A 14,409-nucleotide genomic window follows, 5' to 3' on the forward strand; every position below is an offset into this window, starting at 1 on the left:
GTTTCACATAAATGCATTACACGCACACATCCATGTAATGCCAAAGCCCCACGCCCATTACTCTTCTGTTTAAAAGATATTTTACTTTTTCTAATTCAAAATATTGATTTTGATGACTTTGAAAAACTTTCATAAGATTTATTAAATAAATTAATAGCTGAAAAAAGCAGGATAATCATCGTACGTGGTTGCCTGTTTGCAAAACAAATAAATTGACTGCTGTCTCTGGGCTCTTTTTTGTGAAAAAAAATTTTGCCTTCCTCAACATGTTAAAAATGAAAATGAGCATGGGAATTGTCATGTAGAATGAAAGAATTCTTTTATATGTTGATACTGGTAAGTTTATAAGGAAATCCAAATGCAAAATCTTTATACCCAAGTAATTCCTTACTGCTTTCTTTAAAACTCACAGATACTCTACCCAAAATGGCATCTTACATTCCATTTCCAAATTGTTGCCAAAATTACAAATTCATATGTACACACTAATATTACATTTTCAACATCTGCCCAAGCCCATCAACTTTAAGCCCATCTCATCATAAAAGTTTGATCAAACATAATACAGTACAATGAACATCCAACATGGAGCCAACAACCGTCGCATAAGACATGCGACGCCTTGTAGTCTCGTATGCACAAGTAGCTGGGTTCTCTGTTGCAACACAACCAGTGCCGAACCAGAAGAGGCACTTTCTGACTCGACTTTTTAACTGAGATGGTGCTCCCAAATCTAGGAAAATCATATTACAATACACTTGGTCCCCAGAACTATGTAGTCTCTGTCTCATCCGAGCTAACTGAAGCCTCACTTCCTGCTGGGCATGCACTACCTCCGTGGGTCTCATCCTCGCTGAACATGCTCTCGTCACTAGAATTGGAAAACAGGCCAGCTTCATCATCATCAGAGGCCAAGTCTGCCTTCCGTCTCCTACGCACATCCTTTATTCCCCTTCCTTGTAAAGCTAGCCGTCGTCTTTTCCTTGCCTTCCGCTTGCCCTTGGGAAACTCTTCCCTTTGTGACTCAAGGCTTTTACTTTCTACCTCCTTTCCAGTTCTTCCATTGCCATATTCGTTATCCTCAGATTCATCAGCATCAAATTTGCGCCTTTTCCTAGTTGAACTAGTCTGGTACAGAATAAGGCAATTTCATTTAATTTCAAAATCCAAAAGCAGTTAAATCCGGTAATAATGTGATTTTATGGGAGTAAAATTTCAAATATATTAATAAAAACTACAATATTATGTGAGCCAGGCCTCCCTTGACCACAAAGAAAACCTGCCCCTGATCACCCAGCACACCTTAAAGAGACACCTCACAAAATCACTGCTCAAAACAATTCATGCATACCTTGGGACCACGATCAACCAACCGAGCCCATTCATGTCGGTTCCGCAGGCAATCAAGAACAGCCTGTGAATGGCTTGAATATGCATATCGCTCTCCATTATGCTTCCTCAAATGAGGCCAATGCTGCCAAAAGAAGCAATGAGNAATATTATGTGAGCCAGGCCTCCCTTGACCACAAAGAAAACCTGCCCCTGATCACCCAGCACACCTTAAAGAGACCTCACAAAATCACTGCTCACAACAATTCATGCATACCTTGGGACCACGATCAACCAACCGAGCCCATTCATGTCGGTTCCGCAGGCAATCAAGAACAGCCTGTGAATGGCTTGAATATGCATATCGCTCTCCATTATGCTTCCTCAAATGAGGCCAATGCTGCCAAAAGAAGCAATAAGAGAAAGAAGGAAGAAGAAAAGAAAAGAATGACGCAATTTTCTTTCTCAAAAAAAAAAAGAATATACAAAAAACAGTAGGTGCAAACATACTGGCAGGACAGCATTGCAGAGTTCCTCGTAAGTCATCCTCTTGCCTTTGCCCATGATATCATTGATCAAGCCTATATATGGATCAATAAGAAGAGGAAAAGGTAAATAGAAGCCACAATTTTTTCATTAAAAAATACATTAATAGTTTTCCAGCTAAAATGAATATTGATCAGGAGAAATTTTAAAACAGAAATCCCAATAGTTACCAGGTAAAGTGCGATGAACAGGACCACGATTTGTGCCTGTATCATCATCAGAGATATTCCTTGGTGAATAACGTACAGATGACACATTATGATCATTGACCTCAGTGGAAGATGATGGGCCACTATTTGCAGTTGTGTTAGAGAGAGAGGGCATATTCTTCTTCACAGAATGAACTGCTGTCGGAGACCCATTATCTTCCCTTCTTGTATAACTATCTGCTGCATATCCCATATCATGTCTCCTCAGATCTGGTGAAGATGGCACTCTGTCCACCTTTCTAGCTTCATCATCAAGCTCACGAGAAGGACGGACACCATCTTTCGATGCATCCTTGCTTTTTCTTCTAGAAACCTATAAAATGTATCAACTATGAGATTAGTTACCAGAGTTGAACCAAACTAATAATGTTACCAACGGCTGCAGACACTAAGAAATGGGTATCATATATTCTAGGAGAGAGGAGAAGCATTGTACCAAATTGTGATCCTTTCCTCCAGAACTAGATGAACGCTTCATTAACATACTTGTTGCAGTTGGAGAAGCCAACTGAGGCAAGGTACCAGTGTGCCGCACACGTGGTACACGAGGTACTCTAGGAGAGCTGTTCAGTTCTTGATGCAAAAGCAAAGCAAGCTGACAAAATAAATGTAAAAGAATTAAAAACAAAGTAATCTTCTTAGGTAGAGGGGAAATCTAGTGAAACAAATGGCACTTTCACTCGCACCTCTTCATCACTTAGAATCGCAGGAGCATTTGAAGCTGCAGGAGGATGCATGGATGCCGCATGATTCACCTTAGGTGATGGCTGAAAATTTGCCTGATTTAACTTTTCACTTCTTAGAGGTAAACCTGAAGTTGACATCTTATTTTGTGTCTGACTTTGCACCGACCCAGCAGACTCACCAGAGACTGAAGCAACAGCAACATTCTGCCCTGATGACAATTTAGAAGATGAGAAAGGCACAGAATCTTTTGAATCTGACATGGTTCGCTTTGAAGTAGCATGTAAAGTCCTGCTGGAGTGCGACACTTTTGATAAAGGATTCACAGATGATTTTGAATGCTCTTTTGTTGATTTTCTCAACATGTCTTGTTTTTCCTCATCCCTGACGATGTCACTAACAGCACGATCTTTCTTAATACTAACATTATTCTCAGATGATACTCTTTGTTTAGCATTAAGATTAGAGTTCTGAGTATCTGCAGGTTTCAAGTTTTCAGAAGCAGATGATTTGGTGACCACTGTATTTGACAAAATGGATGATGATTTTCCGACAGCTACTACCATTTTCTGCTGGCTGGTTAGTGCCACAGAGTTTAAGCTATTTCCTTCTAATTTTGATTGCTCCATGACACTCCCTGAATCTTGTTTGGGTTCTGGGGAACTTTTTTGCATTTGCATGGGACTATCTAAACCATCCAGTTCTCGTCTAATATGACAAGGATCACCACTTACTTCAGGAACTTTATCTGAATGGTAATCACTGACTGCTTCTGAAGTTCTTTCAGCACCCTGTGCCTTATGATCACTTGATTGTGAACAGGTTGCCATTAGATAATTCACTTTAGAGTTTTCAGACATGTGATTATAAGCTTTATTTTGTACTTTGGCATCACCAGGAGAGGACTGCAAATTCAAGCTACCCCTAGAATCATCATTAGCCACTTCTGTTTTCACTTCAACATAGGGCATTACAGAGCTCCGACAGACACCACTTGAATCTTCAAGAACCTGATTGTTCCCAACTTCTGGTCCAACATTAACCACGTCTTCAACATGAGGCTTCTGAGCAGTTTTAGAAGAAGCTTCATGGCTATCATCTACTTTATCAAGAGCTATGCTATCTCCCTATAAAAGATTTGGAGAAGTCATTTCAATACAATAGGTATAGTTTTAATGCACATAGAAAAGAGAAAGATGTATAAATATCAACAGACCATTACAAGTCAAACCCAGTCTGCAATCTTTATATGAAGCATTCATAAAATTTCTTAGAAGGTGCACAGGTCTTGTCTGTCTAGTGGTTGAAACTATAAAATAAGCACTAGAACTAATCTTCTTAAGTAAAGTGCATGCAACCCAAAAAAAAAAAAGGTGATTACTAATAACTTAGCTCTTTCATTTTGTTGTCCATCCTTCTTAAACCTCTACAAGTTTCCAGCTTTCAAAAAACTGATAAAGTATCCCAGCTAGCAAAAACCAAGTTATAGAATTCTCAACTATCACCTCATTTCTCAAATCAAAGTGAAAAGCTAACTACTAGAAAGAGCTGACACTGAACTTGGTAAATGTCATGCATCAGGAACTCTTTGAGAAAACTATTTCTAACTTGACAGGACAAACAACATTATGTTATAAGCAAATTTTGCTGACCTTCCCTCACCTTCGCCTTAAAAAGACATTCCCTTTCCTTAATAAAATATCATTGGCTCCCCTGCCATTATAAAGCCTCCATCAATTCTAATGGTTGAATTTGATCAAAAATATCTGGAACCTCCCCTAACATTGGTGAAAATTATATGGGACCTTCCCTACTGTTAATAATTCTAATGGAAATCGTTAATGGCAGTACAGGTTAGCAATATTTTCAAAAGTTGAGGGTCTCTCACTGAGTTTAAAGCAAAGGTCAGGAAAGTTCACAGAAATGTGCCCTTATAACTTTGCGCCTAATACAAAATACTGATAGTTAGGTTCTACAAGATACACTAGTGATGAAAAGTGCAGTAACATCAGCAGTTGGATAAAGTGGTGTAGAGGTGTTGATGTTGCAAGTTTTGCATTAGTAAGACAGGTTGCCTCAATATGCAAATCATATACATAAAGCACTAATCATACACCTTTTTCTTTTTATGATAAAGGACCCTTCATTAAACCTATTTAAACCACAAACTTGAAAAAAAGTTATCACCACAGTTAGTAAATGCCTGAATCACAAGGAAGCATACCTCTGGTTTTACAGAAACGTTCCTGGTATCATTGTCTTCTAACATTGACCCAGCAATGTCATCAGTTGTGGGAGAACTCTTAACAGCTGCAGGAAGCTGATGGCTGGCCATTTCTTGCTTCAGTCCATCTCCATTTGAATAAAAATGTCTAGAAACATCAGAAGACAAGGCATCCAAAGGGCAGTCATTAGCTGCTAGGTTGTTCTTGGATCTGTCAACACCAGTATCCTCTGCAAGATGACCATCTGATACAGGCTCATGATGCACATCTTCCCGCACATTCTTGCTCTTTATAATCTGAATGTCAGTCTTCGAAGACTTCGGGCCTCTGTCTTCATAAAATTCCAATTGTTTTGCATCACTGGTGGGTCTAAACACTAGTAATATGAATAAAACAAACAAAAACTTGGAGTCAACAAGCGCATGTCAGTTACAACAAGATGAAATTCACCAGTCACATTCTTTCATTAGAGTAAAAGATAGCAACCAAAGTCAAGAACAACATTTTGCATGATAATATATACATATATTAACTGTTTATGCATGCATAGAGCATCCATAGAATTATAATGAACAACATATCACCTGTTCTTGAAGCATGTAAACTTTTCTTCCTCTCATCTGCCTCCTTCTCAACAGCTCTAGCTTTCTTCTTTCCACTTCGGTCTTTGGATATGCCCGAGTCTTCCTTCTTCCGCTTCCCTGGATGTACCACAACTGTCCGTAGCAAACTCCTCTCTTTCTTCATGCCATTCTGAGAACGCCTAACATCTACACCCTCACCTTCCCACTTCATCTCCTTCGAACACACCTTCCTATCAAACCCAACTTCCTCCTCCCTCTCCCTCATTCCAGCCAACACTCCCATAGGTGTTTCTAGAATACTCTCCTTTGACAAAGAGAATAAAACACCTGCCCCTTTATCAACTGGATTCTCATTATCATTATCTTCCTCCTTTAGGTGGACACCCTCCTTCTCATCCCAGCATGGAAACTCTCTATATTGAAAATTAAACTTCTTTGGCACATAACCTGTACACTTCCACAACTCAGGCGTAAAAACTGATGACAGTCCATGAAACAATTGAGGATCCCCACCTGGAATCCCTTGCACATGTACCCTATTTTCCATTGGAATATCAGTCCAAAGCCTAACTGGCCGCCTTGCCGGCCCACTATAAGAACTCTCTAATCTCACAGTTTTTGTGGGCAACTCAACTAACAATTGTGCAACCTCAGTCTCTTCACTATCATTATGACTACTATTCCTATTATTCTTGCTCTTACACTTATCACAGGCAAATGATTCCTCTCCTTTCACATACTTAGAGCATCGCGTGTGAACCCACACGCCACACTCGTCACAATTCACCATCTCTTCACCATCATCGAAAGTCACCCCACACACACAATCCACCGTCCATGAGCCGTCGACCCAGTCATCGTGCGGGTCTACGCTCTGGAAACGGTGGGACCGCCCCCTCATATCTCCGTACTTTGCTTTATCTAACCTAATTGTCAAAAAATCAACAACAACAACAACAACAACAAAAAAGAAAATCTACTCCCTCTAATTGTAACACTAAACCTAATTCACATTTGATCTAAGCTAATTGAACAGTTATCATATCTAATTCTCACACCGCAAAGATTTTCAGAAATCGGTAAGTGAAATTAAGGTTTAAGAACTGAGTACCTGGTAACCTTAAATCCTTCGTTGACGTTTATGCAAAGAGAAATAGAAGAGGAATCATTATTTTGTGAAATAATGGATCTCTCTATCAATCTTCAACTGCACCAACAATAACGGCTTCTCGCGCACAGATGCCTTTGGCTTTCGCCGGAACTCAAATGGAATTATGTTGGTGCTTGGCGTCCGTGTCTATAGAGCATTGAATAATTCATCCTTTCGCGGCTAGGCCTCCAAATATCGCGACCCAGCCCACGACCCTGCCCGGGCCGGCCCATTAATCATATATACTTTCAACTAGATGAATCTTATAATAGTTTTATGTGTTGATTACGATAACGATAGTTTTCTATTTAAACGAGTAATTTTACGTTCATAACCTATTTTTATAAACTTCTCTCATAACATTAATGTGATAGTTGAATTAGCACTACTACGTCAGCTCTACCACATGTAAGGTACAAAATAGTTTTGACTAGATTAAAGAAACAACCGTTCTTTATAAAAGAATGATCATTACTCACGAAAAGAATAATCAAAGAAATAATTGTTCCTCAAAGAATAACTATTCTTTCATAAGGGTGTAATCGGAGCTAACGTGACAGTGACAATCTATTGGCATGTTAGCCTTATAAAAAAATATTGTAAGATTGGATTATAAACGTAACATTTTTCTAATTAGATATATATTAATGGCTAAAATAACAAGTACTTTCCTTTTTTACCCTCCTTGATGAGGTGGAATGGACTATGGTTATCAATTAGGTAACAAAAATATCTTAGTAATCAAATTCTACACAATATTTACAGATCTCTTCACGTGAGAAAAAAAAAAAAGTTATTTAATTGTAAAATCAAACAATTGTCTAGTATGCAATATTAAATGAAAAAAAAAAAAAAAAATTAGTAGATTCATTCTTTATTGAGAGATCTCAACCCACACATGTTCCGCATTTCTTAAAATCTGAACGACTTTCTTTCTATACGTATAAAAATACTATTCACAATTCATGAAAAATACTATCCTCTTAAAATGAACGCTACTTTATGCCTGACCTTCAAATTATTTATTCATGAATTATAAAGTCAAATATAACCATGGTTTTAAAACTCGATCCAGTTCAGTCGATTGAACCAATTCGATCGAAAACTGGTGGTTAGATTGAATCGGTTCATATAAAAAACTGGAATTAACATTTGATCCGTTTCTATTCGTTGTTAAACTAGTTTTTTTGCAACGAACCACTGGTTCAACTGGCATAAACTGGGTTTACTAAATTAAAATATAAAAAAAATAATTAAAAATGTTTTATAATCATTGTTAAAAGTTAAAATCTGCATGTTTAAATTTTTGTTTGCTACAGTATACTAACGTCAACACAATGATATCACGGTCTGGCACATCGGTCGGACTGTTCGACACTTCGACTCATCAAACCCATGACTTGGTGGCTTGGCCGGGTTACCCTCGGGTCGGATTTTAACTAGAATGAGAAGCATATTCCATAAGACCGTAATAGAAATACCAAAGGTGATGGCGCGTGGCTGCAAGACGACAAAAGGCCAGGCAGGTAGGTAAGGTAAGTATTATTGAGTCGTTTACTGCTTGGTGTGACTTAAATTACGAAAACACCCTCACCGCTACTCACGTTTACGTCTATCTAAATCAGTACGGACGGAGATGCAGCATAGCAGGCCGTCAGCCCACTCTGTTTAGTATAAGACAAAAAATATTAAAAAATTAAAAATTAAAATTTATAACATACAACATACCCATCATACCCATTCTCACCCACCATTAACTAACAGCCACGTGCGTTTACAAATTCACAATCACCTAACACATACAATATACATATTTATTATTTATTGGGAATGGTCAATGTCATGTCATATCATGTCATGAAACGTAACATGTATGTATGTTTGTTGATGTGTCGATGAGTACAACATCAACCTTTGGTCCATTTTTAGGAGGATGTGAAGCAGATCCTCAGCTCTTCTTCATCGAAGACCATCTTCGATCTCTCATCTTGTAAATTATTAGTAACAGAAAACAAGAAAAACACACTGTAAGAAATTATTTTATTTTTCCTTTTTTACTTTACTCTGTCTACTTTGTTTTTTCTGTTTTATTTATTTTCGTTTTCTCCGTATTGATCTCCAGCTTGTTTTTGGTCCCATCAATGGAAACCATTTTAGCTTAGCCCTATTTTATTTTCTTGATCAATCAATTGCAGAGTTAAGAGGCGAGATTTTGAGCGAGTCAAAAAGAGGAAGAAGAATCATGGCTGTTGTTGAATCAACCAGTCCAGATTCAGCTGTTGTTGCATCATCAGCATCTACACCGGCATCCAACGGAGAGAATCAGCCGAAGCAAAACGGAGTCTCCATGGTGAGACCGCACGATCAGGGCTTGTACGTCACTGGTAACAACCAAAACAATCATGGATCCAACGGAGGAGGTGACTTCAAGCATGATATGAGGGAGTTACAAGAGCTTTTCTCCAAGCTCAACCCCATGGCTGAAGAGTTTGTTCCTCCTTCACTTGCTAAAACTAATGGATTCACTGGAGGTTTCTTCGCAAACAACTTGCATCTTTTGCATAACCCAAACACTGGAAATGGAAATGTTAATGCCAACGCCGCTCTTCGACGGGTAATCTCCCTACTTTCATTTTTATGTTTTCTTATTATTTATTCTTTAGGGTTTTAAGGCCAGATCAACTCACTGCAGAGCTCGTGGTAAAGTGATTCATTTTGTGGGGTATCAGTTGATAAAAATTTAAATTTCATACTTTTACCTATCTTTGTTGGTAAATGTTAAAGGAGAAAAAGAAAAAAATGACATCTTAACTTTTTGTGTCAATTAGAGTTTCTAATTTTTGTAAAAACAAACAAAAATTGAACCTTACAGGGTTCTGTTTGGCAAAGGTTATGGTTGGTTATGGTTTTTTTTTTTTTTTTAAATAATGGTTCAGATGTTGAATAACTTATTACAATGGAAATTTAGTTGTTTTATTATACATTGTGTGAACTCGTCCATTGTATTAATGGATGGGTATTTGTTCTCAGAAGAAAAGCTTTGGCCAGGGCAAACGGAGAATCAACAGCAGGACTAGTATGGCCCAGCGGGATGAGATAATTCGGAGGACTGTATATGTATCTGACATTGATCAACAGGTATATACGAAAGCAAATTCTTGGTTATATATATGTTCCTTCTTTTGACCTGCCTTTTTGGGGATGCTCGCTTGTCGCCGTGTCCCTTTTTATGTAGACTAACAGATTGTCTTTTTCGGGACTGAAGGTCACTGAAGAGCAGCTCGCAGCTCTATTTGTAAGTTGTGGCCAGGTAATGGTGTTATTGTTAGTTATTTGAACCACTTTGATGAAGTTCTAGTTCTGGCCTAATTCTTTACCTGTGTATAGGTTGTTGATTGCCGTATTTGTGGTGATCCTAATTCTGTACTTCGTTTTGCCTTTATTGAGTTCACTGATGAAGGTATCGTTTACCCTGCTCTGACTGCTAGTAGATGTTTCTTAGAGTTAATTGGTTAGTCACTTATTGTGTCTATTAAACACCTTATTTTATTGCGCTGGTGGTGTTTTCCTTAAGCAGAAGGTGCAAGGGCTGCTTTAAATCTGGCAGGAACAATGCTTGGATTTTACCCTGTCAGGGTGCTGCCTTCCAAAACAGCTATTGCTCCAGTTAACCCAACATTTTTGCCCAGGGTGAGAAAGTTACCCTTGAGGCCTCTACATTATAACATGGTTTGAAACTATCTTACTGATGTTTTGTTTCATTATGTGTATCCTGTTTATCTTTCGGGATCTTAGAATGAAGATGAACGTGAAATGTGTGCAAGAACTATCTATTGTACAAATATCGATAAGAAGGTAAGTTTTTTTAATTGGTGATCCCCGAATTCATTCTGTGATTGTAGACTATAAAACCCTTTCTCATTTACTACAATTTTGTTTTGTGCAGGTCACTCAAGCAGATGTGAAACTCTTTTTTGAATCAGTCTGTGGAGAGGTTTGTGGTTATCCTTGTTGTTAACTTAAAAATTCTTTTTCTTCTAAAAGTTTGTATCATTATTTGAGCAAGGATGAATTTATGAGGTCTACTTTCTCCAATTCAGGTTTATCGCCTGAGGCTGCTAGGAGACTATCACCATTCTACTCGCATTGCTTTTGTGGAGTTTGTAATGGTAATTATTTTGTACTATTTATTCATGCATGATGGATATCATCTCATCCACAAACCTTCATTGCTAGGTTAGAGGAATTTCTATGAAGGCCATTGGCATAATGAAGGGTTTTCCTTATGCTTATGAAGGGCTTAATAAAGGGCTTTCAGGTGATCAAGTAATTAAGGAAATGAGTATAGGTGATATAAGTTCTAGATATGAGGATGTTGGTCTAATTTTCATGTATTATAATGACAACTCTATACCAGTAGAGATAGGAATGCTTTTCTTTGCAATTTTCTTTTTTAGAAATCTTTACATAAAGGTTAGTGAAATTTAAGAATATTCTGCAGTATAGATGTGTATCAATGGGACAGCTAAGTTCAAGGAGGTTTTATTACCCCACCCATGAAAAAGAAACAACTGTGACTAGGAATTTGGGTGGATTAGCCTTAGGAGAGTATTGGTCTCCTTTCAATGCCTCAGGGAGACTGTAACATCAACCAGTGACTTTGAGACAATGGTCTAGCTAAAGTTTATCATCAGGATTGGGATTATTGCCTTTACTTTCTTGTTTTTATTCTTCCGGCCAAGAGAACACATGACATGTATCTTTGAATAAACATATTTTTTCCCATCTGTCTATGAAATTGTGAATTGCATGACACCGAACATTTGTTTCAGGGAGTAAAATGGCAAATTAGAGTATGCTTCATCTTCAAAAGTCAAGATCCCTACTCTTTAATCAAATTAACTTTTGGATTTTTTGGACTTTACACAAATGATCAGCGACACGCTTTGACATAATGATTTCAATTCATCATATTTCTAACAACATTTTTCTTAACTGGTTTTGAATAATGATAGGATTGTTACTCTTGATATTCTTGAGATTATTAATGCACCCATAGAATGACCTATACCTGCTAGGCTCTGTAGCAGATTACAAGTTGCCTAGAAGGATGTCTACTGAAGCCCTTAATTTATTCATCTTTTTTCACAAAAAAAAAAAAAAAAGAAAAAAAAAAAGGAGAACTAAATCCTGGCTTTATCTTTGTTGGCTGGTATTGTATGTTAGTGACCATCAGTACTGATTTTCATCTTGTTAATGGGAAAGCATAGCGATCAAAGTGAATGGAATGTGCACACTAGCAACTGTGGAGTTTTATGTTGAGTGGTTCTTGATTTTTTAACTATGTAATTTTAAAAAAAAAAAAAATTAATTAATTAATTTCATTATAAATAGTATTTCCAAAATATATAACCCAATAATTATTAGCACAATATTTTTGTAATTCCATTTTAATGATCTGAAATCTCATTAATCTTGCATTTATAACAAGGTCGCCTTGTTTGTAGCCCCACTGTCCCACATTGTGGGGAAATTTGTTTAACTGTGACTACATTCTTATATTTTCAGAAGTAATTGCACAGCTTGATAAATCTTTTCTCGTGTAAAGATCTCATATCTATCATTGCTTGCATAGGCAGCATTCAAACTTGTCATTTTTGTTTTTAGTATTACTCAAATTGGGGTGGGATCTGATATCCATTGGACCATCTTCATTGGATTGAGCACACAGTCTGAATTAAACAGCTGAAGGTCCCTCTTTTTTGTGGTCACTGCCCAATGTGTTCCATTGTGTTTTTGAAATGTGCTTGTGTTGACAAATTTAATGTGGAGTATGCTGTTCTTTCCAAAACATTGAAAGCTTCTTGTAGGTATATCTCTCTGTGACAATGGATTATATGGTATTTGTTTGTCTTTCTTCTATTTTGGTGAGTCTTCCTTTTTATGTGCTGCTGAAACTTTAATTATTCATCTTGGATTCTGAATTGAAATCTCTGTGATTCCATTGCCATGTTCTATTCTTGATTTTTTTTTCTGATTTTTTTTTTCTGTTATTTTTGGGACAATTCATGGTTTTTTACTATATTTCTTCTTCTTAGGTTTCATATTTTCTTTATGGGGGTGTTTGAGTTGCATCGTTGATATGAAGTTCTCAGGAAAACTGATTGATTCAAATAACTTTCTGTGATCAGCTCTTTGCTTCCCTAATAATTAAGCTGTAGTACTAGAGCATAAATCTGCTGTTCTTAGAACTAGCTCATTAATGATTGCATCTTTGCTCTTTGGATTTACCAACACAGAAGTCATTATTATTGAATACAGTCATTTCTTTGGTGCTTTATGGATGAATAGTACTGCATGGATTGGTCATTCAGAGCCCTGGTGTGTTTGGGCTCAGTTTAGACCTAGAGAAGTGACTATGGATGCCATGTTCACTTATTGTGTGTACAAAATGTGCTAGATAATCCACATGCCAATTGCTTTCGTGCTCATAAACTGGTGGATGTTATTTGTTGGGGAAGTTGGCTTTCAAAACCAAATGATACTTGTTTGAACTGAAATGGAAATGACCTGTGGTAATCTTTTATCCTTTCAGTTGTAAAATATCATTTCTATGGCAGCATGCATATTCAGACGTTTTCTTGACCAGTGATTTTAATGTTTTGAGTAAAGTGTTCTGGATGACATGCTAACAGTATTGCAAACTAATTTCTTAACTTTCTGCATCCACTATCCTTGGTATTACACAAAGAATTAGTGTCTCTGTTGGGAAAAAGAACATATAAATAAGCAAGCACTAGAAATTGCTATTAGACTTTACAGAGGACTTCAAAGCTCAGTTTGTGCATAATCTCTGGCTCCATTTCTCCATCATGGATGAATAATTTGTCATATTTATTCCCTGCAGGCTGAAAGTGCAATTGCTGCTCTCAACTGTAGTGGTGTGGTTCTTGGTTCATTGCCAATTAGGTCAGACCACATGATGTTCCAAATTGTTATTCTTCTTCTTTCTTTGTTTTTTGCTTTTATTAGAATTTTTTTTTTTTCCTTATCTGTAAAAGTTTGACATGGTATTTTCTCACTTTGGTCATTAAATTAACTTTTGACCTTTTGCATGGATCAGGGTAAGCCCATCAAAGACGCCTGTGAGGCCACGTGCTCCTCGTCTTCCCATGCATTGAATCATCCTGATGGTCCCGATGGATTCTAGTGCCAGTTTATATATATTTAGATACATACACACACCAATGTAAAGATGTTCTCATCTCTGGTCTGTCTGTTTTATATACTTTTGTCCGTGGCATCTCTGCCTGGGAAGTTCGTTGTCATAGGGTTTATGTTTTGTTTGTTCTGGCAAATATAGAGTTGGATGGTACTTCGAGGCTTTAGAGATTTCATATATTATTGCTCGTTGTTATGGAATGGATGATGCTTGTTCCAAACATGGGCTTTTATTAGTAACACCTGACATTTTAATCATCCTCGGGCATCTTGTAGCATTAGGGTTCTTAATTTAGTATTTGAGTTTCACCTAGAAGTGTTAGAAAGAGTAAATGGTGGAAGGTGCACAGTTATAGTTGCTGTTGCACACACATTCCAGTACAAAATCCTGTCTTTCTGTGTTTTTTGAGTAATGCTACTTCAATTTCTGTTGCAGAAATTACATGCAGTGGACTTTTAAT

The 14,409-nt window shown here is 37.3% G+C and overlaps 2 protein-coding genes across 4 annotated transcripts; one reads left to right on the plus strand and one right to left on the minus strand.

The window, feature by feature from the left end:
- Positions 1-415: 415 nt before the first annotated feature.
- LOC116117184 lies at positions 416-6,867 on the minus strand. 2 transcript variants are annotated; one of them, XM_031403213.1, is made up of 8 exons: positions 5,578-6,867; positions 4,993-5,324; positions 2,771-3,895; positions 2,521-2,679; positions 2,046-2,397; positions 1,840-1,910; positions 1,607-1,729; positions 416-1,128 (listed from the first exon to the last, which is right to left on the minus strand). In XM_031403213.1, the coding sequence occupies exons 1-8, from the start codon at positions 6,476-6,478 to the stop codon at positions 772-774; spliced, it is 3,420 nt and encodes a 1,139-aa protein (XP_031259073.1). In that variant the 5' UTR covers positions 6,479-6,867; the 3' UTR covers positions 416-771. The 2 variants fall into 2 exon arrangements, with proteins under 2 accessions (XP_031259073.1, XP_031259072.1); XM_031403212.1 differs by having other exon boundaries at positions 4,993-5,369.
- A 1,732-nt stretch (positions 6,868-8,599) lies between these two features.
- LOC116117186 (polyadenylate-binding protein-interacting protein 11-like) lies at positions 8,600-14,206 on the plus strand. 2 transcript variants are annotated; one of them, XR_004125924.1, is made up of 12 exons: positions 8,600-8,754; positions 8,923-9,341; positions 9,758-9,865; positions 9,993-10,037; positions 10,115-10,187; positions 10,305-10,417; positions 10,523-10,582; positions 10,674-10,721; positions 10,828-10,896; positions 10,964-11,045; positions 13,635-13,696; positions 13,851-14,206. XR_004125924.1 is itself a non-coding variant. In XM_031403214.1 (11 exons), the coding sequence occupies exons 2-11, from the start codon at positions 8,970-8,972 to the stop codon at positions 13,906-13,908; spliced, it is 1,008 nt and encodes a 335-aa protein (XP_031259074.1). In that variant the 5' UTR covers positions 8,600-8,754; positions 8,923-8,969; the 3' UTR covers positions 13,909-14,206. The 2 variants fall into 2 exon arrangements, 1 of the variants encoding a protein (XP_031259074.1); XM_031403214.1 differs by lacking the exon at positions 10,964-11,045.
- Positions 14,207-14,409: the final 203 nt, after the last annotated feature.

Source organism: Pistacia vera, unplaced genomic scaffold, assembly GCF_008641045.1.
Source record: "Pistacia vera cultivar Batoury unplaced genomic scaffold, PisVer_v2 Contig800, whole genome shotgun sequence".
Classification (NCBI taxonomy): Eukaryota; Viridiplantae; Streptophyta; class Magnoliopsida; order Sapindales; family Anacardiaceae; genus Pistacia; species Pistacia vera.

What these genes read in the sequence shown, in the direction of transcription:
- LOC116117184 (XM_031403212.1), bottom strand. Translation starts at nt 6,478, where the DNA reads ATGAGGGGGCGGTCCCACCGTTTCCAGAGCGTAGACCCGCACGATGAC. An exon ending in TTTACATGCTTCAAGAACAG is followed by an intron (nt 5,370 to 5,577) that starts GTGATATGTTGT and finishes TCATATTACTAG; the next exon opens with TGTTTAGACCCACCAGTGAT. An exon ending in GAGGAAAGGATCACAATTTG is followed by an intron (nt 2,398 to 2,520) that starts GTACAATGCTTC and finishes TACATTTTATAG; the next exon opens with GTTTCTAGAAGAAAAAGCAA.
- LOC116117186 (XM_031403214.1), top strand. Translation starts at nt 8,970, where the DNA reads ATGGCTGTTGTTGAATCAACCAGTCCAGATTCAGCTGTTGTTGCATCA. An exon ending in GTACAAATATCGATAAGAAG is followed by an intron (nt 10,583 to 10,673) that starts GTAAGTTTTTTT and finishes TGTTTTGTGCAG; the next exon opens with GTCACTCAAGCAGATGTGAA. An exon ending in TTGAATCAGTCTGTGGAGAG is followed by an intron (nt 10,722 to 10,827) that starts GTTTGTGGTTAT and finishes TCTCCAATTCAG; the next exon opens with GTTTATCGCCTGAGGCTGCT.